The 23,580-nt window shown below is 34.9% G+C and overlaps 2 protein-coding genes across 2 annotated transcripts; one reads left to right on the forward strand and one right to left on the reverse strand.

Moving 5' to 3' along the window:
* Positions 1-1,287: 1,287 nt before the first annotated feature.
* Positions 1,288-4,363, reverse strand: LOC145618496 (protein PSK SIMULATOR 1-like). The gene is made up of 2 exons (XM_081673268.1): positions 4,233-4,363; positions 1,288-3,419 (listed from the first exon to the last, which is right to left on the reverse strand). The coding sequence occupies exon 2, from the start codon at positions 3,416-3,418 to the stop codon at positions 1,703-1,705; it is 1,716 nt and encodes a 571-aa protein (XP_081529394.1). The 5' UTR covers position 3,419; positions 4,233-4,363; the 3' UTR covers positions 1,288-1,702.
* A 1,155-nt stretch (positions 4,364-5,518) lies between these two features.
* LOC145618396 (organelle RRM domain-containing protein 2, mitochondrial-like) lies at positions 5,519-8,749 on the forward strand. The gene is made up of 3 exons (XM_081673169.1): positions 5,519-5,723; positions 8,254-8,322; positions 8,419-8,749. Exons 1-3 carry the CDS (start codon positions 5,597-5,599, stop codon positions 8,655-8,657), a joined length of 435 nt encoding a protein of 144 aa, XP_081529295.1. The 5' UTR covers positions 5,519-5,596; the 3' UTR covers positions 8,658-8,749.
* Positions 8,750-23,580: the final 14,831 nt, after the last annotated feature.

The raw sequence follows: 23,580 nt of genomic DNA on the forward strand, positions 1-23,580 counted from the left end.
TTCTAACAATTGTTATCAAGTCCCATGACAATTCCAAGTGTGAATATCAATTTAGGACCAAAAGAGTAATAAATTATGGGTTTGACCGGGGATAAGAGCTGAGCCAATCTAATTGAGTTATGTAGGCTACAAATTCAAGCATGTTGACATTGCTGAAGATGCAAGTTATAACAATAAAAATTGAGAATCATGTGTCTACCTTGATATGGTCTACTTATGCTAGTATTCACTCCACATAATAAACTATGTTGTTTGCACGAACTCCTCTTCCGCTGTTCTAAAAAACCATGTCTACTATGTCTCTCTTCTAAAGAAAGTAACAAGCAAAAACATAATGCTAATTTAGGCTTTTAGCTTTTCCAGAAAAAAAAAAAAAAAAAAAAAAGTTATCTTTCACATATGTATCAAGCAGATAAATAAAATTGGCATTTACAAAAGCAGAAGTCCCTTTCAAAAGATAAAATTAGGGGCATGTAGTAACTCTAGTAACTTAGTGAGACATTTCCGCTTCAGAGTTCTCTGAAACAAGCTTTGATACGCTTAAGGTCCATAAACAAATAGTATGTCTGGTTAATAATTGACAGAAAGGGAGAAGAATGCTGGGAGAAGTAGGTTTGTATTTTCGCTCAAATTCTCTTTCCCCCTTCTCTTTCCCAATTAATATCCTAATAGAGGGATCCGTCAATACACCTCTTTCTTTCACTTCAAGCGCAATAATCCAAAGACATTATAATATACAAAGTATGAATAGAAACACTTAGGTCCATGACAATCCAAAACTAAACCAACAACCAGAGAACAAGACAGCTAGGAGACCAACAACAAAAGACGAGTAGCTATCTGAAAAATGCACTTCTCTTAATGAGAACCATAACGGTCTTCATCAGCAAAAACAGGGAGTAGTACTAAAAACAGCAGTCAAAGTTGGGACATGTGAAACTTCAAGGAAGCTTACGAAAGTTATTCTACCATCACCAGACATAAGGCATTTTTCCTTCAGCACAACCACTAAAGAACTGAACTCTAAAATTGAGATGGCATGTGGAACAAGCCTTATATGATGTAGGTGTACAACAGTAAAACAATAACCACCACTCAACATCCGAGTTTGAAAATTTAAAACTAAAAAAAAGACATTCTATTCCTATCGAATGAAATGTGGCCTTCTCCCCATCCCCACCTTCTAAAAAAAAAAAAAAAATCAGCCTGTTTTACCCACCACATTAAAAATATTTAAACAACAAAGATTTATATATTCAAATGAGAATTAAATTGAATTTGACAAGGTTAGAGCAGAAAAGATGAAAATCTGCATAGTAGAAGCCAGACTGATACTTACACAAGCAAAGGAAGAAGACATCAAACTTAAATTCTGAGGTTACACGTCGCACACCTCATGTAAAATATAAACTATGATTTACAATAGTCTAATATGATGGCTACGGATTGGCAAGAAGAAGGGAGAAGAACAAGTTATGCAATCTAAGATACAATTAAATAATGTATAGCTATTGTATAAAAAGATGGTTAACTCATCTGCTATCTCCGATGGATTCCTCGCTATGTGAAACAAAGGTTTCTCCATACATGTGAGTCTGGCATGGCCCTTTACCAAACTGATAGTGAAGCTTCCAAAAAACAGCACTTCTGTGTATGTGTACCACTATCATTAGATAAACCAAGAAGGTCTGCCCTCATTTTATCAAGCATTGCAAGCAATAGTATCTGTCTGAATTGCATATTCATCATAAACTCGGTTACCACTTGCTTCCAAGAAAACCATCTCATTCACGTCTTTGCCAAATCTATATAGATAGTTCAAACCCAACAAAAGTTCTATAATTGCAGCTTCAGTCTTCGATTGATTTGCAAAATACAGAGTCTGCACTAGAAGAAGATTCCCACGGGAAACAATATGCTGCTTCTCATAATTCCTTTCAGAGTGCCATCTAACTGTGTTATGCGCAAGAGGAGAAAGCCATTCCAACATTCTCGCTATTGCCAGACTCCATTCCGTAGCAAGGGAAGAATCATAGGCTGAGGAAGCAAAGGATTTGGTGTACAGTTTTAGTCTAGCCCTCAGCATGCTCCTTATGCTTGTTGTTAACATATCGTACAGATCCTCCCTTGCATCATGGGAAATCAGGTGAGGCGACGAAGCAAGCTTTTCAATTAATATAATGATATTTGCATAATGGAGACTTAAGGCAGCACTTCCCAGAGAACATGGAGGAGTATTTGACAATATACACTGTGAAAGATAAACTGAGCTGCTTGTGGGAAATGTGCTGTCATGAGAAGAAGGATCCAAATTGTTTATTTTTCCATCCACATCACTCAACACAATAGCTGCGGAACTTGAAGGCCCACTGCTTGTTGGCATACAGCTCTCAACTACTGGAGAATTACTTCCACCAATCATGCATCCTTTAAATGGTCCTGATTGAGCAAATCGTTTAGTGTTTAAAAATAGAAACTTTTTATGTTGATTATGTTCATTCTGAAGAGTCTGCCTCTGTTGCCTTTTGCTAGCTCTCTTACTTCTAGTTGGCAATCCCAGTAAAGAGCTCGACCTAACCAATGGTCCAGAATAAAAGATAGAGCTATGAGTTTCAGAGGGATAAACAGAAGATTGTACAAATGAGCGGCTCCGCATCAGGGATCCAGCTGTAGGCTGAGGCCCTGCCGTATGATTTCTGTCCAAATATATCACTTCATTAATTCCAAGCAGAAATTTAAGCCTCTCAATTATAGTAACTAGACATCTTGACAGAAGCTGCACTATGTAGTCATATGTCCTAGACCAAGGGGACATTTCTCGTAAGTTTTTCACCTCTTGACGCTGCCAAATGACCTTCTGCTGAAATTCAAGCAATTTAACTCGACTTGTTTCTGGATTGCACTGCATTCTCCTCAATGTTTGTTCAAGCTCCACCAGCACCTCCATCTCTTGATGTAATTGTGAAGTAGCAGCAATAAATCTCTCCAGTTTCTTGACTTTCTTCTCCATCTTCTTCCATTTATATTCCCATCCATACAATTCAGTAGAGTTCTCAAGAGGGCTGCTTAAAAGTTGGTCCAAACGATGATATACAGGATTAGAGCATTTCTTTCCTAACCTAGTGACAGCGTGTGCAGCGTACCACAAGTTCTCAACTATTTCCGCAAAAGCAAGATTCATGAGAAAATTTTCGTCATCTGATATAAGTTTTACAATCCCAGGCGAGTTAATAACATCTTCCCTCAACTGCGATATATGATTATCACTCAAACAATTCCATAAGTTAGCAACCTTAGACATCAATGTCGACACCTCGAAAGCTAGAATTCCCATTACACCTTTCTCAGAATGCGAACCATTTCTTCGTGAAATCCCCCATAAACTACTAAACCAGGACTCTTTCACACCACCCCCCATCCTACACAAGCATAACAAGAACAAATTGAATTTAGTATGCAACAACAATATAAATGTTAAGGTAATGCATAAAAAAAAAACGTGATTTAATGACCCTCACTAACTACTCAAATGTCTACCCTCAGTTTTGCAGAATACCAGCCACAAGTGTTTTCACTTGTAGAACCAATGTATATGTAACTACAAACTACTTACATGTCTCATAAACAAAAACACGAAACGGGTCGAATTTAACTTATTCCTATCAACCCAAATCTCTTCGAAAGCATAGGAGAACATATCCTAAAATCCAACAACATAGCCAATAGAATACCCAGGGGCTCAAAGCGTTGCATTCAAGTTCTAAAAATTGGTAAAGCCCATAAATTTATGGACATAATATAATGAAATTATGAAAAGAAGCTTTGACAAAATCAATAATTCAATGGCATTTCATGACAAACAGGAATTACTACCCAGTTGAGCCAAATTAACAAATTTGACAATGCACTAAATTTACAATCCAGCTTACTTCTAATTCTAATTCATGATATCACTTTAATCAAATTCAAATAATAAAAGGGGACAAAATTCAAAGCATAGAAAACCCAATTATTTCCTCAACCCCACAATAAAAAAAAAAAAAAAAAATAAAAAAATAAAAAAAAAAATAAAAATAAAAAATGCTTTTAAAATCAAATTAAAACAGTAACCAATTCAAACCCACACATGAAACATAAACTTAAACAAACATAAATCTGAAATTAAACAAATGGAAAACCAAAATTAGTACTATACTACAGTCTACAAATGGAGTGAGGAACAAAAGACTAACCCAGAAAAGAAGTGTTCCAAAGGAGAGAGAAAATGAGATCCGACCCAGAAAGCAGAAATGGGTAACCGTGTGGGATAATGAATTAATAATTGCAAAGTGAAGAAGTGTGTGAATGAGTGAGAAGTGATGATATGAATGATACTGCCAACTTTATTATTGTTGCGTTCAATTTTGAATGAAAGGGAATGAAATGAAATGTCGTCCAATTTGTAAGGCCCACATCTATCTGTCTTTAAGCTTATAGGTTCATTTTTTTTTAACAGTAAAGCTTTATAAAAACCAAGGGGTCACCGCGTCAAAGTATATCCCTTTATTTGGATAGGCGGCCACAGCTGCTCACAAAGCTCCAATTATCTTTTTTACTCTTCTGGTCTCAGATTAGTTTCACTGATTATATTGATAAAGACTCAAATTTGGTCCATTTGATTGTGTATGTATGCAAATATTACATTTTACGTTCATCCAGCTAAGTTTGGTTTAGTGGGAAAAAAATGTACCTTTCAACTTAAAAAATTGAGGATTCAATTCTCACTTAAAAAAATTTAAGAGTGAGGATCCAATATTTTCCCCCTTTACTATCAAAATATCTAACCCGTAAATATCAGATCAAAAAACCGTGAGAGTTAGGGTACGACTAGGATATTTTTCATTACCATTTAAACAAATTCAAGTGTTTTGAAGGGGAGAAAATATACGCTGCACTATTATTTCTTTGACCATGGCTTTGTCCCAACTCACTTTCTCCCCTTCACTAAGGTTTTTATCTCATAAAATTTCGTAAGGTTTTAAAGTTCAAAAACCTTATTTTGGTACTTACTCTTTTCTACTCTGATGAGCCATTTTTTTATAAGGTAAAGAGAAAGGGTTCTAACCGTATCTCAACCCTTACGATTTTTTTAGTCCAGTATTTGCGAGTTAGGCACTTTGAGAGTTAGGAAGAGTCAGAGATCCTCACTCTCCAAGTATTTCTAGTGAGAACAAAACCCCCAACCTAAAGATTGAAATGTTACAATTTTTACCAGTACACCAAGCTTAGCTTGATTAATCTTACAAATATTATCTAAGGGTTTGTTCTCTTCAGCTTAATTTCAGTTCACTTCAATTCAATTCCTAATTTCGTTATCTCATAAACAATTCAATCAGAACATATTTCTACCCTTGATTGAAATTTCGTTTTTCCAAAATTCAAACCATAGTAACCCTCACTGATTTTTTTTTATACCCCTCACTGAAATTATTTCCTTTTATACCCCTCCTGAAATTTCCCTTCTTCCAAAGTCCCAGACAATAAACCCTAAACCCTGAAATCCAATTTCTCCAATTCATTTCTCAGCAATTGTCCTGTAATTTTAACATAATCAATAATGGCGTTTGCTCAGAATCTTCGTCAAATCTTTTGCAGAGCTTCTTCTTCTGCTTCCCCAATTCTGTCGCAGCTATCTTCTATTCGCCTCAACACCACTCTCACTTCTCCTAAGCTTTTCGTCAGCGGTATGATAAACTATTAATTCCTCTGTTTTCTTTTGTTTTGTTATTAATTGTTTTTTAACAATTTTTTGTGGTAAATGATTAATCTTTTGTTTTTGTTTAATGTTCATTGCATTACTTATTTATGTGTAGACTGATTTATTCTTTGCCATTTACTATGAATAGATGGATTTTAGATGTTGAGACCACTCGACTAGCTTAGTTGAATAAAGTCTTAGGGGTAGTATTCAAGACATGGTATCGATTCCGGTCTATACTGGATGCCGTTGTAGCTCATGGATATGTTAAGATGCACATACTTAAATGGAATTGTTATTTTGGATTGTGACTTGGCAAATGTAAGGATGACGAGAAGAAGATAACTCAAGTGTAGCTTAGAGTGTGGTTGGTAATTAGGAATTGTTAACAATTTCAAATTACATTTTTAAACATTGGATTTGGATTTTGAGCTTCAATGGAGAAATTTAGAACTATACAAAATATTTGGGTTTCAATCGAGTAGAATATGGTTATATATGTTTAATTAGGAGCATATATATGTGTGATTTAGGATTTCAGTTGTGTTTGAGAAATTATGAGGGAAATGAGGGTAAGTTCAGGTGTAGTTGGTTTCTTATTTGTCCGCTTTTGTTCATTTTCATTTCACAATTTCTAATTGGAAAAGGTGTGGGATAAGTAAAGATGGTTTGGACATCACAAGCTTGATTGCAAGAGATTGCAATATGACTGCGATGTTTTTAAAATTGGTGATTTTTTGAACTTACTTGTTAAGGTCTCTAGGTATTTGACAAAGGAATACTGTTCAGTTGAAGTGCCACAAATATTAGGTTTGGAATTTTAAAGGGTTAATTTTCTCTTCATAGCCTCATTTCATTATTTGTGTGTCACTCTGCTATCGCCTAATATCCTTCGTTCATCAACATGGATTGGGTATGTTGCACTTGTGTTATATGGTGAAATGACTGAAGTTCTGTGCCATAGCTTTTTATATGCAAACATGCGGTCATTGTAATTTTTTATTTATTTTGAATTTTGTACGGTCACTTGTTTTCCTTCTTCTAAATGTTGTGTAAAGAATGTTCTTTTTTGTATGCAAATGGCACATTGGCAATCATGGAACATCAGTAAGAAGCATCCTCTCAACCCCAATAAAAAAAGGGGGAAGTTGTGGTTCAATGCATATATATTAATCATGTAATGTTCTTGTGCAAATTTCAAATTTCAATTAAATAACCCTCATAATAAGGGTAATACTTACCTGCCTTCCCCCTAGTGTAATAGTTCCCATTTCTTCACTTATTATCACACCACCACTTCATAAAACTCCTTACAATTACACCATCACTATCTCCTACTCCCCTATATTTACTTTCATTTTGTTTAGTTCCACTTTTATTACCCTAGTAAATAGTAATACATTACTCTCAATCCAAGCATGTCAATATATGAACTTTAAGAACCTTTTTTCCTTGAAAAAAAAGAACACGGCAGTAGTCAACTTTGAGGAATTTAGGTTATTATTGTATAATTTGAGAAGAGTCCTTGCCTATTTTTTGGGTTGTGTATTTCAGACAGCCTTTGAAAGGAATGTTGTTCTTCTTAGCATAGCCAGCTTCAATGTTAAAGATGTATCTCTGTCAAATTGCAGCTGTTCTTAATACATAAAGAACTAATTTTTTTATTTTTATTTATTTTTTTTTTTTCATGCTTGTCATTAGTTATAATACACTCTATGATAGCTAGTATAATTGTCTTCATACTACATGTCATTGTGAAGTTAAGGTATAACAGTGAGGTAGTTTATTGACCAATCCATGATGATCATACTAGTACCAACACTTTAACTAGCCTGGTTGTAAGGACTCATTTTTATTATCAGCAATGAGCTAATTGTGTATATGCTAGTTGGTAGGTTTTTGTCTGACACTCTTACAGAGTTACAGCTTGTGCTACAATACAGAAGCAGAAAGCTACATACTCTTGATCAACTGATTGTTATATTGATCTCCTAAGTTGATGTGATCACTTGCACTTCGTACTTTTGCTGCGTGCAATTCATTATGAACCAATGTAATAAGCAATCATATCTAGAGAAATTAACAATATGTACAACTCCCTCCATCCTGTTCTTGACCAAGTTTTATGTTAGACCATAGAGTCACTTTTCTTTTCAACATAAGTTGCTAAATAGCTACAGAGTATATTAACATGTTCATTAACTTAAACTCACCAAAATAATGGAAAGGTGGCTTTTTTCTCATTGCAATGTCCTCAGTGCCACACACCAATCTACAATTTACTTATTTGAGGATTTTGTTTTATTTAGAATTCATATTCACTAATCACTAGGTGCTGATTAACTAAAAAATTTAAAGAATTTTGTTTTCACAGTATCTGATATACCTATTTTTAGCGAATGACTAATTTCACGAGTTTTCAATTTAGGATAAAAATATTGAAAGTTAAAGCTGCAAATTGTGCTTATTGGCTATATCAATTTTGTGAGTGTTTGTCTTTGGACTTTGTGGTACAGGACTTAGCAGAATGACTACAGATGAAAAATTTACGGAAGCATTTGCTCCCTTCGGGCAACTTGTTGAAGGTATCTTTGAACTTTTGAAGTTGCTTGTCTGAATTTCAATCAGGTTCTTGGTGTTTTTGTAGTTTGACATTAATCGATTCTGTATGATGAATGCAGCAAAAATCATCGTAGATAGACCTACAGGAAAGTCGAAGGGATTTGGTTTTGTAACATATGCCACTATAGAAGAAGCTGAAAAGGCACGTGAAGCAATGAACGCTAAGTTTTTGGATGGATGGGTTATCTTTGTCGATCCTGCCAAGCCAAAGGAGCCTAGACCGCCACCTCAACACGAGTCACAACCTCGACAAAATGGCTATTCTATAAACAAGACTGTCGGATATTACAGGCAATAGAAGTCTGCTTATAATCACAAGCAGAATTAAAGGTACTGATGCACTATTAGAAATGAGGGGCAAAAATGCCCCAATCATTGTTTGATGATTCATTTGAAGTGTGCACTTAAACAAATCCAGTCAGTTTAGGCCCTTTGCTGTATAATCATTGAACCTTTTTTTGTTTTTTGTTTTTTTTTTTTTTTTTTTTTTTGGTATCATTAATGCCTGCAGCTGCACCATGTACTATACTAACTGTATGTTGCTGGTAACGATTGTTGACTGGCGGGTGATGGTTATGAGAACAGGTTAGCTAATCCTTGCTAAATTAGGTAGCAATTAAGCTTTAGTATCTCTTGTATTCTTGTGGACTAGAGCTTGGATCTAGAATTTTTGGAAAAATTTGTCATCTACTCAGCCTACTTGATAACGTGTATGAAGTTATGAACTACACAATCCAAGCCTAGATAGCAATTGAAGTCATATGATTTGATTTCGCGTTGAGTCTAACTCCACTAGATTACTAATGATTCAATTCAAAACTTACAATGGATGGATAGGTCATGCTAGCAATTAGACTATCGTCGCCTATAATTTTATTAAGGAAAATTTGTAATTATTAATCTCAACTTTCACCCATTTACATTAATGTGTCGCCTATAATTTTATTAAGGAAAATTTGTAATTATTAATCTCAACTTTCACCCATTTACTTTCATTAATCCCAACTATCGATTATTTTTTAATAATCCCAACTGTGTGGGGTGGGGAGGGTATTTTCTTTTATTAGGTCAAATGACCGTTTAAAAGGTAACTTTATTTATTTATTTTTCTTACATGCCACATGTCGCAATTTCATTAGTTAATTTTTTTTTAAAAAAAAAAACCAAAAAAAACTAAAAAAACCAAACACACCACAGCCCCACTACCTCCTTCGTTAACACCATAGTAAACCACCATCTCCTTCCCAAACCCCGCTGAAAACAACTGCAACCTCACTCCCTTCCCCCAAAATCACTAGCAGCCCCACCCCCCGTCGCCCACAACAACCTCCAAGCTACCATTTTCACCCCTCGTCGTCGAAAACAACCCCCAAGCACCGCAACTCCTCCTAGACGCATCTCCACCCTACACCTCGATCTCCCTCAACCACTCACGAAAACCACTGATTTTCCTCCCTCACTCATGAAAACCGCTGATCTCCCTCCCCCACTCATGAAAACCACCAATCTCCCTCCCCCACTCATGAAAACCCTAACAATATGGTGGGGAAGGGGTGTTTGGTGGTTTTCGTGAGTGGGGGAAGGAGTCGGGAGGGTATTTTGCGACGCAAGGGTTGGCTACTAGGCTGGGTGGAGGGGCGACACTAGAGGTGGGGGTGGGACGGTGGGCCAACGAGGGAGAGACTAGGCAGTGAGGGTGGTGGGTTAGGGTGGCCTGCTGAACGGAGAGGAGAGGATGGAGTTTTTGTTCTTATTTTTTTTTTTTAACTTTTTCAATTTTTATAATTGTTATTTTTTTTTTAATTTTTTGGACCATTCAGAGTTTGACACGTGTCAAGTTACCTCTAATAACAGGTCATTGACTTTTATTGACCGGTCATGAGCTGATAAAAGTAAATGCCCCCCAAAGTTAGGATTATTCATAATAATGGAAAGTTGGGATTAATGAAAGTAAATGGGTGAAAATTGGGATTAATAATTACAAATTTTTCCTTTTATTAATTACTAAAGTAGGTAACATGTGCGCCATAGCCAATCATATTCGAAACTCTTTCGGTTTCGCCTTACATCAAACATTTAGTTGTTGGTCCCATTAATGACAAAAAAATTTATATAAATATGTTTAGGGCTATAATTGTCCATGCAATATTCTTAAGAGCACAAAAAAGCAATTATCATTAATGAGGATAAATAAACATCTTAGAGGGTATAATTGTCCTATTATTATTTATTAAAAAAAACTTGTAAAAATTAATGAGGGTATATATGTAAATTTATATATTTTAAAGGGTATAGTTGGCAGCATACTAATCTTGTAGTTTTTATAAGGTAGGGAATAGGGATTATGTGTTTGCATGTTTTGGACGCTTTAACTCGTTCCTTTGATTATTATCTAGTTGCTTCCAATATTTCTATGCATGCTTATTTAATATATTTAATTAAGGAAAATTAACAGGTTTATTATGACCTTTGCCTAGTCTGCCATAAAGAAAACCACCATTTAATAATACCCTAATAAAACGACTTTTGCACATGATCTTCCAAAAATAGAAAAAAAGTCGGTAACCTGTTTTGTTTAATAGGTCAAGGAAGGACGCGTGTCACATTATGAGTGGATATATTTTTTTTAATTTTTATTTCAATTTTCACATATTTCAATGTTAAGAAAAAAAATAATTTTATTAAAAAAAAAATCCTTTCCCTCCAACCACCTTCCCTATACAGCTTACCACCACTCTCCCCCTCTTTCCAGGCACCTATTCCCCTCCTACCCCCTAATTTTGTTACCTCCTTCCCCTAGAAATCTTAACCACTGCACTTCCCCTCCCAAATCTAACAACCTCATATTCCCCTCCAAAATCTAACCACTTCATCCCCTTCCCATCCAATAATATCCGACCATCACACCCCCTTGTCCTCTCAAATTCGACCACCCCACCTCTAACAGGCGGATTTGTAGAAGATGATGAAGCCAAAGGTGGTGGTGGTGTTTACTGGTGAGGAGAGACAAAGTGAGGTCGTGTGGAAGGTGGTGGGAGTGAACGAAGAGTGTGACAAAGGGAGGAGAGAGAATATGGCAGCGATGGTGGTTATTAGCGGTGGAGGATTTCGTCTGGGATTTCCCGGTGGTGGTTGGCGTTAGTGATTCGTGGGGATAAGTGGGGGTTCACGGGGTGAGGGTTGTGGGAGAGGGGGATTTTGTTTTTTAAAAAAATTAAAATTAATTACAAAGGCACAAATGTCATACTAACTCATCTTTCTATCTATAACTAACCCGAACTGGTGAATACGAACCGTTCCGAAAAGGAACCGAACCGCTAAGAACCTGTTATTTTAAAACCGTAAACCGACCCGATTGAAACTAAACCGATCCGAATGTTTGAGGACCGTTATCGAGCCGAGCCGATACAAACCAAAATCGAGAACAACCCGAATTGAAGTACTTTTGAACTCGATAGCAACCCGACTCACTGTAAACCGAAATCGTTTAAACCCGACAAAAACCCGATAAACCCAATTTGTTTACAACCCGTAATGGGTTAGTATCGAATCGTTTATAATCCGTAAGCAGTTATGACCAAATTGTTTACAGCCCGTACCGGTTATGACCGAATCGTTTATAACTCGTAAGTCCGTAACCCAATATGAGTGAAAATTGTGAGAGAAGGGTGTAAGGAATGAGATATGAAGACTTTAGGGTTTGAATTTGGCTTGGGCCGATTTTGATTAGGTTTTAGTGATTTTAGAGAGAATGAGAGGCATTGGATTAAAGATAGGTTTAATCAACGGTTGTGAAAGTATTTTGTTGAGGATTTTGGATTGTGATCCGTGTTTTAATTGAGCGACCGATGAAAATTATAGCTTAATAGTTAATAATTAATAGTCATATTTTAATTTATAAACTACTTGTAATAAAGAAATTATAACTAAGTAATTACTATTTATTAGTAACTTGCTTGTTAAAATAAAATAAAAATTTAGGTATACAACTAATAAAGTGATAATTATTACTATAATGTGTTTATGACCCGACCAATAACAAGTTTACAACTCGACTCGTACTAATTCATTACTTGATGAATGTAACTTCTTATAAAAAAATATCCCTCCAAAATTTTAATTGACATTATCTTTTTTTTCTCAACATTTTCAATATAAAGCTAATGTTTGAAAAAGATAGATTAATTATACATTTTTCTAAAAGCTTTTATGACTAAATTTACTAACTATAAATTTTCCTATGGAGGTAAAAAAAGAAAAATAATAATATAAGTAATAAAATTGATGTTGAGTCTTTCTTTTTCCTTCTTTCCTATATAGAATATTTTTCCTACATTTTATTAGTGATGATATGAGTTTGAATTTTCTACATGTTTTTAATTCTTTAAATTTTTTAATAATGAAACAAAACTACTAAATTGAATACATTTTTTATTGTAATTATGAATTTAATTAGAATACTTAACATCATTATTTATTATGTTTTTCTTAAATTATTTATATTACGCACATAAGAGCAAATATTTTATTAGTAAAATCGTGCATCGCATGGGACTAAGAGCCTGTTCTGATTGACTGAACTGAGTTGAACTGAATTTATTAGACCTGAACTGAACTGAATAATTTATGAGAGAGTGAAATTAAGATAAGAGCTGAACTGAACTTATTAGAGCTAAACTGAATTGAACTGTAAATAAGCTGAAGAGAACATACCCTAACCTAGTTAAAATAAACAAGTTGCAAACCAATTTCGTCCTGTTTATATAAGATAATGTGCAAAGGTCGTCTTATTGGGGGATTATCAAAATGTGGTTTTAATTATAAGCCGAGCACATGTCATAATATACTTGTCAATTTTTCCTTTAATTTATTGCATTTGTTTTGATCATCATATATTCATATTGCGTACTTTAATCAAAATTTGTAATTGAAAATAACACATAAGATAATTTGGACAATTGATATAAGTTTCTAGTACTCTTGTTGCTTAATCGAAATGATCACAATAACTAGTTTTATGTGTGCATTAATTATTCACAACATGCTCAATGTAGGCGTAATTTGAGCAACGCTACAATTAGCAAGTAGGAAATAGATTATGGAAAGTAGTGGATTGCCAAATAATTATAAAAGTGAATTAACAAGGAAATAAAAGCTTACTTGGAAAATAAGTATAGGAGATTTAGTATCAAAATATATATATGATCAAATATATTTAAGATTTTATTGTATGAAAAAACCTAGAAGTTTAATTAATTGGAAAAATTGACTGGAATAATCCTAACTTTGCTCGATTATCCCAAAATATAGAATTTCAACTTTCGATTATTTTTAAATAATCCAAATTTTAATATGAATTTGCTTCCAATGGTCCTAGGTGACGAGTAACCTAGGTTGAATAGGTTTTTTTTATTTTTTTTTTATTTTTATAATAATGTTATTTTTTATATCATTGGTCTTATTTTTTAATTTATTAACTTTAAAAATATTATTAAAAAAAAACCACCAACCAATAGGTTAGAAGAGAGGGGTGGTAAGGCATCGTGAGGTGGTCTTCGCCGACAGGGGAGGGGGGAAATGCGCCGGCAGGATTCGCCAGCCGGGGAGTGGTGTTACGGGTTATTTTGTGGACTATTTTTTTTTCCCTAAGTTAGTGTTGTTTCGATGAATACTACAATAAGGGGTTGATTTGTAGTATGACAGTTTAGTCAAACTTTTTGCGGAATTAAAACTAAGTAAGCTAAAGGAACAGAAAGATAATGAAGGAACTAAAAGTGCAAGATAGAATTATACGTGGAAAACTCCTTGGCCCTAATCAAGGAGAAAAAACCATGACCACTTGGGATTTTAGGAAAAGAATCTTCACTAGAATAAGGCAATAAATCCTATTACAAACTAAAGACTCTTCAAGTTCCTCAACGAACTTAAAGCCCCGAGGAATAAGTCACACAACTTGTTACTTTTCTATTCTCTTTCTCTTCTGTTTCTCACTTTTCTTTCTCACTTCTTTTCTCACAAACAGAAGTTCACTCAAACTTCCCAATTCCCCAAAATACAACTCAAAAGAAATAACTCTAGTATAAGAACATAAGAGCACTCTATTTCACTAATGTAGAATCGGACTCTTAACTCAAATTAAGAAAGCAAAAGCTAAAATTTTATGTGAGCAAGGGTGAGTTTTTCCAACTGAAATCAAGAACTATCTATAAAGTAACAAACGCTTTGGAAAATCCTCTTTGTGCAGCAACTCCATTACGCCACTACTCCAACCCACTAAGAAGATCATGTTCCTAAATTCAAGAGACATGAACTTCTCAATGTGTCTGACCATGATATGAAGGAGATAATGGGGAGTAGGCCGCAAGTTTTGGAAAACATGAAATCAGATTTTATTTGATAAAAGATATTTTCGAAAATTAGAATAAAAATAAAATCCTATTTTGTTAAAGAGATCAATGTTAAAACCAACTGTTTTCCTAAAAACTAACATGCACAATTTTATCATTTTTGACCGATTCCACACAACTATTTTGAATGTAACTTATTTCTTATACTTACATAAATCCTAAAATATAAAATATTTTAGTCTTCATGTTTCTCTAATGAAGGTTCTACTCCGAGGCTTATGTTCTTTGGAAGGAACTTCTCTTCTCTGGTGAAGCTTCTGTTTTCGAGGAACCTTCTCTTCTCAAGTCTTCATTTCTGAAGCACCAGTTCCTGCAAAGGAACTCTTCTTTTTGGATAGCTTTGTTTCTGGCTTTCCCGTTCCTCATGGTATCTTCGCAAGACACTTAATTCTCCTAGTCATTGCAACTGATCACACACTTAAACAATCAAGCTCTTATTAGTCTTTAAGTAAGTGAGGTTGTGTCAACATAAAAATCATTAAGTCCAACAGTTAGGCACTTAAGAGGTTCCCGTGATGGCGCCTAGACCGAGTCTAGACCAGCCTAACACTCAAGCAACAAAGAACAAATGCACACAAGCAAGATATAAAGCACCAACAATGTAAAACACTTTATTATTTTCGTGTGGCTTACAAATTACAAGGAGTTTCTCTCTCTAAAGCTCCCAAAATTCGATGCCTAGCAAATGAATGCCAAGGCCTATTTATAGGCATTGACTACATCCTAGTCATAAAGAATAACTGCCCACTACGCCCACTACACCCATGGATTAAGAGCTTTTTTATAGGGAGTCCCGTTATGCAAGAACCATAACGAGGGGTAATAGTGTAATTGCACGTAATGTATATTTTGATTTTAAAGTAGTACCATTGATCAATAGTATTATTGGGTGATCAACTATTACCATTGAATATTTCAGTGGTACTATGTATCTATGGTACTAACTGCATGCATATATAGTATCACTAATAACTAATGGTATTATATAAACTTTCAGTGGTACAATCAGAAGTGGTCCCATACATCTTTCTCTTTCTTCCTTTCTCTCTTTTCCATGTGACTTTTAATATTTAATATTTGTTATGAATTTGCAAATGCATAACAACACTACATTAGTACTTCCTCATGAACTAATAATTGCCCACTACTTGCATGCTTACTTAGATGCATCTGGCCTATTCCACGTGTTGGGGAGTTACCCACGTTCAACATAATACTCTTCAACTGCTTGGTAACCGCCAAGCCCCACTATGCCATGTTCCTAGATTTTAGGAGACATGCATCAGTGTGCATATGTGGCACTCAACCGTCTGACCAGTGTAACCACCCACTCCCTTAGTGAACCTATTTTCTAGGGCCACTAAGTGAGTGGTGTAACTTCCACATAACGTGGTATTTATCCTCTCAGAATAACTACCCACGTACTTGGCCACACCCCATTATTGTGGTTCTCCTATTTATAGGATCCGCCTCCGTAGTGGCTTAACCGCGTTCCCGTTTGACATCAGTCAAAGACATAACCAAGATAACTGTTAGTCAACCCACTACAAAATTAAGTCAATATAGCATCAACTAAAATTTGTTTCTATTTACCAAAAATTCGTTGCCAACTCTATTTAGCAATAGGTTAGAAACAAAAATTTGTTGTTGCTAAAAGGCTTGTTGCCATGGGATTTTGGCTACCAGTTGCAAAGCAATTTTGTTGCAATATTGCATCCATTTAAATATAGTTTCCATGATAGTTGCTGTTTTTGGTGCATTCGTTGCCAACTTTGGCAACATATTACCATTGGTTGTTGCTAAAATTAGCAACAAATTATTAATGTTAGTTCTTGAAATAGCAACAAATTATTAATGTTTGTTCCTAAAAATAGCAACAAATTACCGATCCCGGTCATTATCAATCCGAAACTTCACTCGAGCCAACTCGGCTTCATTTTTCATGTAAGGTTCTTTGAATCCGCAGTCTCAAGAATCGCAGTTAGTAGGCGTCGAACTTGTGACCTCAAAATCACATGGTGAATTCCTTACCAATTATACCAAGTATCATTTGTTTAATTTTATTCATATAATTTATAATAAGTGAACGAAATATTAGAGACGAAATTGAAAAATTTGTCTCTAAATTAGGGACAAAATTAAAAATCTGTCTCTAACTTAGAGACGAAATTGAAATCCGTCTCTATTTGATGTCATTATAGTAACAAATTATAAGAAGAGTGTCTTCAAATAATTTTAACTTGTTTCCAAAGGTAACAAACAAAAAAAATATGTTACCATCTAGCAACAATAGTTTACACAACTTGTTTCTAATGGCAACAATTCAAAATTCATTGTCTTTGTTTGTTTCTTAATCAATACAAATATATAAAATATTTGTTGCTATAGTTTGTTACTAAATAACAACAAGAGTAAAATATGATGCCATCTAGTAACAACTCGTAAGACAATTTGTTTTAAATTGCAATATATCAAAAACACGTAGCCATTAATTATTAAAAATTAAAGTATAAAATGTCGCTTTTAATTAGGCAAGAAAAAAAAATTATATTCGTTGCTATTTAGCAACATTTTAAAAATCTGTTGCCAAATTTAGTTGCTAAAAAGCTTTTGTACGAGTAATTGAGTTTATGTATTTGGTATTGTACGAGACCTTAAGTTAAGTAACTTCTAGCATTGTGGCTAGTTGAAAAGACGATTTGAGGTACGTATGCGCGTAGGATGTGTTAATTATGTGTAGTACCATGTTAGGAAGTTAAATTGGTATCAAGTATGAGATTAGTATCAAGTTAAGTTGTTGTTGTGATACTTGGAATGATTGATTGATTATTCATGTCTTATATGTAAGCACGTGAGTACATTGAAATCACTATTATGAGCTTAATACAAATTGAAAGTAATTGAATCATGTTAAATGATTTATTATTCATCATCAAGAAGACAACTATATAATAAGCAAGGCTTATGTATATTGAAAAAAATTAAAGTTATATTTTATTGAGCATAATTAATGAATTTAACTCTCACCCATTTATTATTGGCGTTGAGTCAAGAAGCTAGTTTATTAATTTACTCGCTCAAGTAAGTTGAGATTGAGTTAAGGAAGTTTATTAGTGCATTCTATGCACCAAGGTAGAAATTGTGCAATTTTGTGCACAAAATTAGGCAAGGAACCTTTATTAAAACAAATAGTATGTGCTCACTTATTAATTCAAGAATGAATTGAAAGTATGTGTTGATTGTTATTATGTTTATTATTGATTGATTGATTTGAGTCATCACAAGTTAAATTGGTAAATCACGTAAAGTGTAAGAGGATACACACCAAAACTCTTGAAACGTATATACATTGAGTATGAACGTATGGGGGGAGTAATGGGGTTTTATATTTAACCATAGCTTCTACAGGGGTACAGGACGTTAGTTGTACTTTCTTTTATTATTAATGCGCTGGAATTCCGTCACCAAAGTGTGACATAGTAGGTGCCAATTGGGGTAGCTCCCTAATTGGAAGCTCAATATTTAATGTGCTATTTTTAAGGAAGGAAACTCGTTCGATGCATTATCCAAAACTATATTAATAAATTAAAGTAGTCATTAGTCAAAGGTAAGTTGACTTGTGTTGTATGGCAAGCATGTTTTATTTATCTATTATTTATTTACTAAGTTTTATTGTCTATTGCTAGGATATTCATGTTAGTGTGTTTAAATCTATTGGTGCATATATACTCATCTTTTGCTGATTCGTACTTTTGTGTTTGTGTTTGGCTTTTCTTTGTATTGGCCCTACTATGACCCATTTTATATGGCGAGTAGTGAGGTTGGCCTAAAGAGAAGTATAGGTAGAAGGAACATATATATCAAGCATGATTGGATTTAGCGAAGTGGGTTATACGTTTCATTATTTTTATTTATTGTATTGAAGTATTTATTTACTTGCCAACACTAACATATAATCATTGCTGTAATATTTTATTTTGGGTTCCAATTTATTGGTTTAACGTAAGTTGAATTTAAAGTTGAGTTAGGTTTTATCAAACTTTATTTCATTTGAGTTTTAAAAGTTAGTTTTACACCGTGTGACTTTGATAATAGCCTTAGCCGTTATCATGGTGGCAGTAATATTTTGGAGATTTCCTAAAAACGAGTTTTACTTAGTGTAAAAAGACTATTTTAAAAGAAGTGAATTTCCAGGGTATTACAATATTTGCTAGATTTTAATGATTAAAAATGATTATGTAAATAACATATTTTATAGAAAATAATTAAGTGAAAAAATACCAATTTTAAGCTAATTAATTAGTCACGAAAAATCAGATTTTCAATGTCTAGAAAATCCAAATTTTCTAGCCTTATTAAATAGATTTTCGTCCCCTTTTATTTGAAATAGGAAAATCTAATTTTTTAAAATATCCGAAATATATATACATAAATCGGTTTTTAAAATAAAATAAATGGATAATAAATATTATCCAAAATCCAAAATAATAATTGAATTTTAAAAAATGTTTTAGGCGCCAAAATTTAAATATCATTTTGGTTCCAAATTTTAGATAGTAAAATAAATTACTAGAATACCCTTTTTTGAAAATACTGATTAGTTAATTTTCAAAAATATAGGGTATTACATTTATTACATTAATATTTAATTAATTTGAAAAAACCAATTACTCATGAGAATCATTTTCTAAATACAAAAATTAAGTGAAATGTAGTTTATAACTATAATGTATTATAAGTTCATTGAAATAAATTTAACATATAATATATCAAAGGAAATTTTCACTTTTGCTACCACTCAAACACCTCTATTTTACTTTTGCTACCCATCTAAAATTATATTTTATCTTGCTACCACCAAAAGTTACAAAATATAACTTTTGCTACCCCTAAACTGAGACCGTTTGGGTTCCATTAAGTGGGCCTTATTATTTTATTAAATAATGATTTAATTTATTAAAAAATGATTTAATTTGTTAAAAAATGATTTAATTTGTTAAAAAATGATTTCATTTATTTAAAAAAAACTTATATAAAAAAATAACTACACTACCTCGCTGTCAGCAACCCCTCCCCCCTCCCAGTTTCGGCTGCCGGCGGCCAAACGATCCCCTGGCACCGACGACCTCACCTCCTCCATTCCCCCTACCCACACTACTAATCTCCCTCCCCTTTCCCACTCTTGGCTGCTCCCGACACCATTTCCCCTTAATCAATTCTTAGGGTTTAGGGTTCAATTTTTTTCTTTCTCCTTAAATCATACAACAACAACGACGGTTGCTTCTAGGGAGCTCGCGGCTGCAGTGTTTGAGGCGAACGCGGTGGTTGTGGTGGCTTCAACGTTCGTGGTGGCGGTTTCGGTGCAAAAGTCGTCGGTATTCCTTCTTTCTTTGTGATTATTTGCTTTTTGCGTGAGGTGGTAGGGGAGAATTGATTGAGCGGGCTGCTATGAAAGGTGGTATTGGCTGGGGGTGGTTTGAGGTGCTCTGAACAACGGTGGTCAGGGCAGTTATTGGTCGCTGCACGTGGTTAATTGAGATGTTAAGGAGGAGGGAGGTGGGCAGCGTGGTTAGGGAAAAAGAGCGAGTGGGGTCGTCGGCACCGGGGAATCGCTTGGCCGCCAGCAGCCGGCATAGGGAGGGGGAGGGGTGGGTTACAGTGATGTAGCGGTATGGATGGTGGTCGATTGTGGCTGTTATTGATCGTTGATTGTTGGTGTGAGCAAGGAGAAGGGGTGTCTAGAAAGAGGGAGCTGAGAGATGGCGAGAAGGTGGCTGGACGGTGGCCGGGCCCCACTAACAGAAATAGTAACCAATTCTGTTAAGTGGTTGCTTAGCAAAACATATGTTTTTTGCTTTTGGGTGGTAGCAAAATAAAATAAAATTTAGATGGGTAGCAAAAGTGAAATAGCTAGGGATGTTTGAGTGGTAGCAAAAGTGAAAATTTCCTACATCAAATTTATTAATTGAGTTAGATTATGGAAAAATTGCCCGCATTAATCCGACCTTTTGCCCGTCCGCTGAAAATAATCCCACCTTTGGATTATTTTTAAATAATTCCACCTTTACCCCTAATCCGCTTCCAATGGTCCCAGGTGACCAGTTACCTGTTAAAAAGGTAAATTCTTTTTTTTTGGGTTTGAAATACACGTGTCACTATACAGTTTGTCCAAAATTTTTAATAAAAAAAATGAAAAAAAAATTCAGTCAGCCACCCCTCCACCAACCCCAGCCACCCCTAAGCCATACTACTTCAGCCACCACCATCCCCACCTGACTTTAACCCACCACCATCCTCACCTGAACGCAACCCACCAAACCGAAACGTCACTCCCAACTGACGCCGACCGGAACCCTAGCCTAACCAACCCCAAAACTCCTTCGAAACCCACCAACCCCATGCCCATTCGAAACCCCACAAACGCAGGTCCTAAGAAACGACAGACGGAAAGAGGGGTCGGAATTAGGTCGGGGGACAGGTAAGGGGTCGAAATCGAGACAGAAAATGGTTTTCGAGGGTGGAGGAAGGTTGTTCAGCGTTTTCGTGGGGGAGAAAAAGGGGTTGATGGTTCGGCAATTTGTGGAAGAGGGTAGGGAAGGCACCATGCTGGGGGAGGAGGTAGGGGCAAGGAAGTTCGATGCGGCTGGAATTCGAGAAAGGGGAAGGTCGACGCGGCCGGGAATAAGGTGATAGAGGGGGCATGGGGTGTCGGAAAAGCCGAAATTAGGGGATGGTGGTGGTTGCGAGGCGGGAATAGGGTGATAGAGGGGGCAGGGGGTGTCGAAAAAGCCGAAATTGGGGGATTGGAGTGGTTGCAAAGCCGGAGTAGGGTGATAGAGGGGGCAGGGGACATCGAAAAAGCCGGGATTGGTGGCTAGGAAGGTCGGCGCGCCGGTAACGGTGGCTGGGAAGGTTGGCGCGCCGGGAACGGTGGCAGGGGAGGTGGTTTGGCTGGTGGGTGGTTTTAATATTAATTAATTGTTTATTTTTTAACTTTTTTTTTAATTTTTTTAAATTTTATTATTTGGACTAATCGGGTGTCGACACATGTCAAGTAACTTGCTAAAGCAAGTTAAGTGACCGGTTGGGACCAATAAAAAAGATCGGGGGGGGGGGGTAAAGGTGGGATTATTAAAAAATAATCCAAAGGTGGGATTATTTTCAGCGGACGGGCAAAAGGTCGGATTATTGCAGGCAATTTTTCCTTAGATTATTGTGAATTATTTGTTAAAATATCACCACAAAGGTTTGTTGTAATTAATTTGTAATATTTATGATACATTTAAAAATTAGAAAATCTTGGTAACTATGCAATTGATATCCTATTAATTGTAAATAACCAATAATCATTATACGAATTGTTGCCCTTGATGTTTTGTTGATAACACAAGTCAAACTTATGATTGGACTAATGCCTTGATAAGTTGTGTAGTTTGATAAAGACAAGTTACAGTATGATTCGAGACAAAGGAATTGGAGCCTAATGAAACAGAAGACTAGTTGCAGTGTTCTTTTGGAGGAACAGAAGCTTCGGAGAAGAAGTTGGAGAATGAAGTCTCGAAGTAGAGACTTCCTAAGAGAATTAATGAAGTCTAAATTATTTTATATTATAAGTTTTATTATGTAAGTGAAAGTAATTAGAAGTTAAATACTTGGTAGAATGCGCATAAAATTTGGTTAAAGATAGAATTTAAAGATTGCTTGATTATAGGAAAGTTTGTTTTGGAAAAATATCTTTTTCTAATTTATCACTTAAATAAATATCTTTTATTTTTGGAAAAATATCTTTCAAAAACCAGTTCAACTGATTTCCTAAACTTGCACAAGTGTTGTTAGTTAAGTCTTCTCCTTTAAACGAAGAAACTGCTTCTAAGTGGTTCAACGTGCCCTGAGTTTTAGGACATGTTTGAAGCAGTGGTAGTAGTGGCAGATGGTGGCGTTGGTATGCAACAGTAGTGGCGTAAGTGGAGGAAGTTGTGGCATTTTTATCAAGCTAAGTTTTTTATAAATACTGAAGTTATTTTCTGGAAAACTTCACCCTTGCTCAATCATATTTTCTATCTTCTTTATTTTCTAAAAGAGTCAAGAGTCGCTAACTACTTTAGTTTATAACTTTCTTGTTTTCTTTCATTAGAGTATTTCTTTTAAGAGTTTTAATTCAGGATTGGGAGTTTGAGTGAACTCACAGAAGAGAAAGAGAGAGAAGAGAAGAGCAGCAAGTAGAGGGACTTGCTGCTGGGAACTTCAAGTTCATTGAGGAACTTGGAGATAGAGTCTTTAGCTTGTAATAGGTTGATTGCCCTATTCTAATAAAGAATCTTTCCTAAAATCCAAAGTGGTCGTGGTTTTTCTTCTTGTTAGGGCCAAGAAGTTTTCCACGCTAAAATCTCTTTGTGTGACTTTGAGTTCCTATAGCTTAGTTTTCTTAATTCTGCAAAAAGTTAGTTAATTCCTCTCATACTACAATTCACCCCCCTCTTATAGTATTCTTCTAAAGTAACAAAAATTATTTACTAAATACAAATAAAAGTGAATTGCAATATCGCTATAATGTATTGTTAATTGACTGCAACAAATGTAATGTATTAAAAATCAAATTCATCAATTGAAAAGGCGTAACTATTGTGAATTATTTGTGAAATATTAAATCATTTTAATAGGTTTGTTTTCCAATATCAATAATTCTAAACTTATCTCCTTATTAATATTTAATGTATAAGCATGTCAGCGCAAAATGTAACATATAAACAAGGCAAAACTGGCCTCATCACTCTGAACTACATATGGTTTGGGTCTACTCCACACCCTATATTT

This window comes from Chenopodium album, chromosome 26 (genome assembly GCF_948465745.1).
Source record: "Chenopodium album chromosome 26, dcCheAlbu1.1, whole genome shotgun sequence".
Lineage (NCBI taxonomy): Eukaryota > Viridiplantae > Streptophyta > Magnoliopsida > Caryophyllales > Amaranthaceae > Chenopodium > Chenopodium album.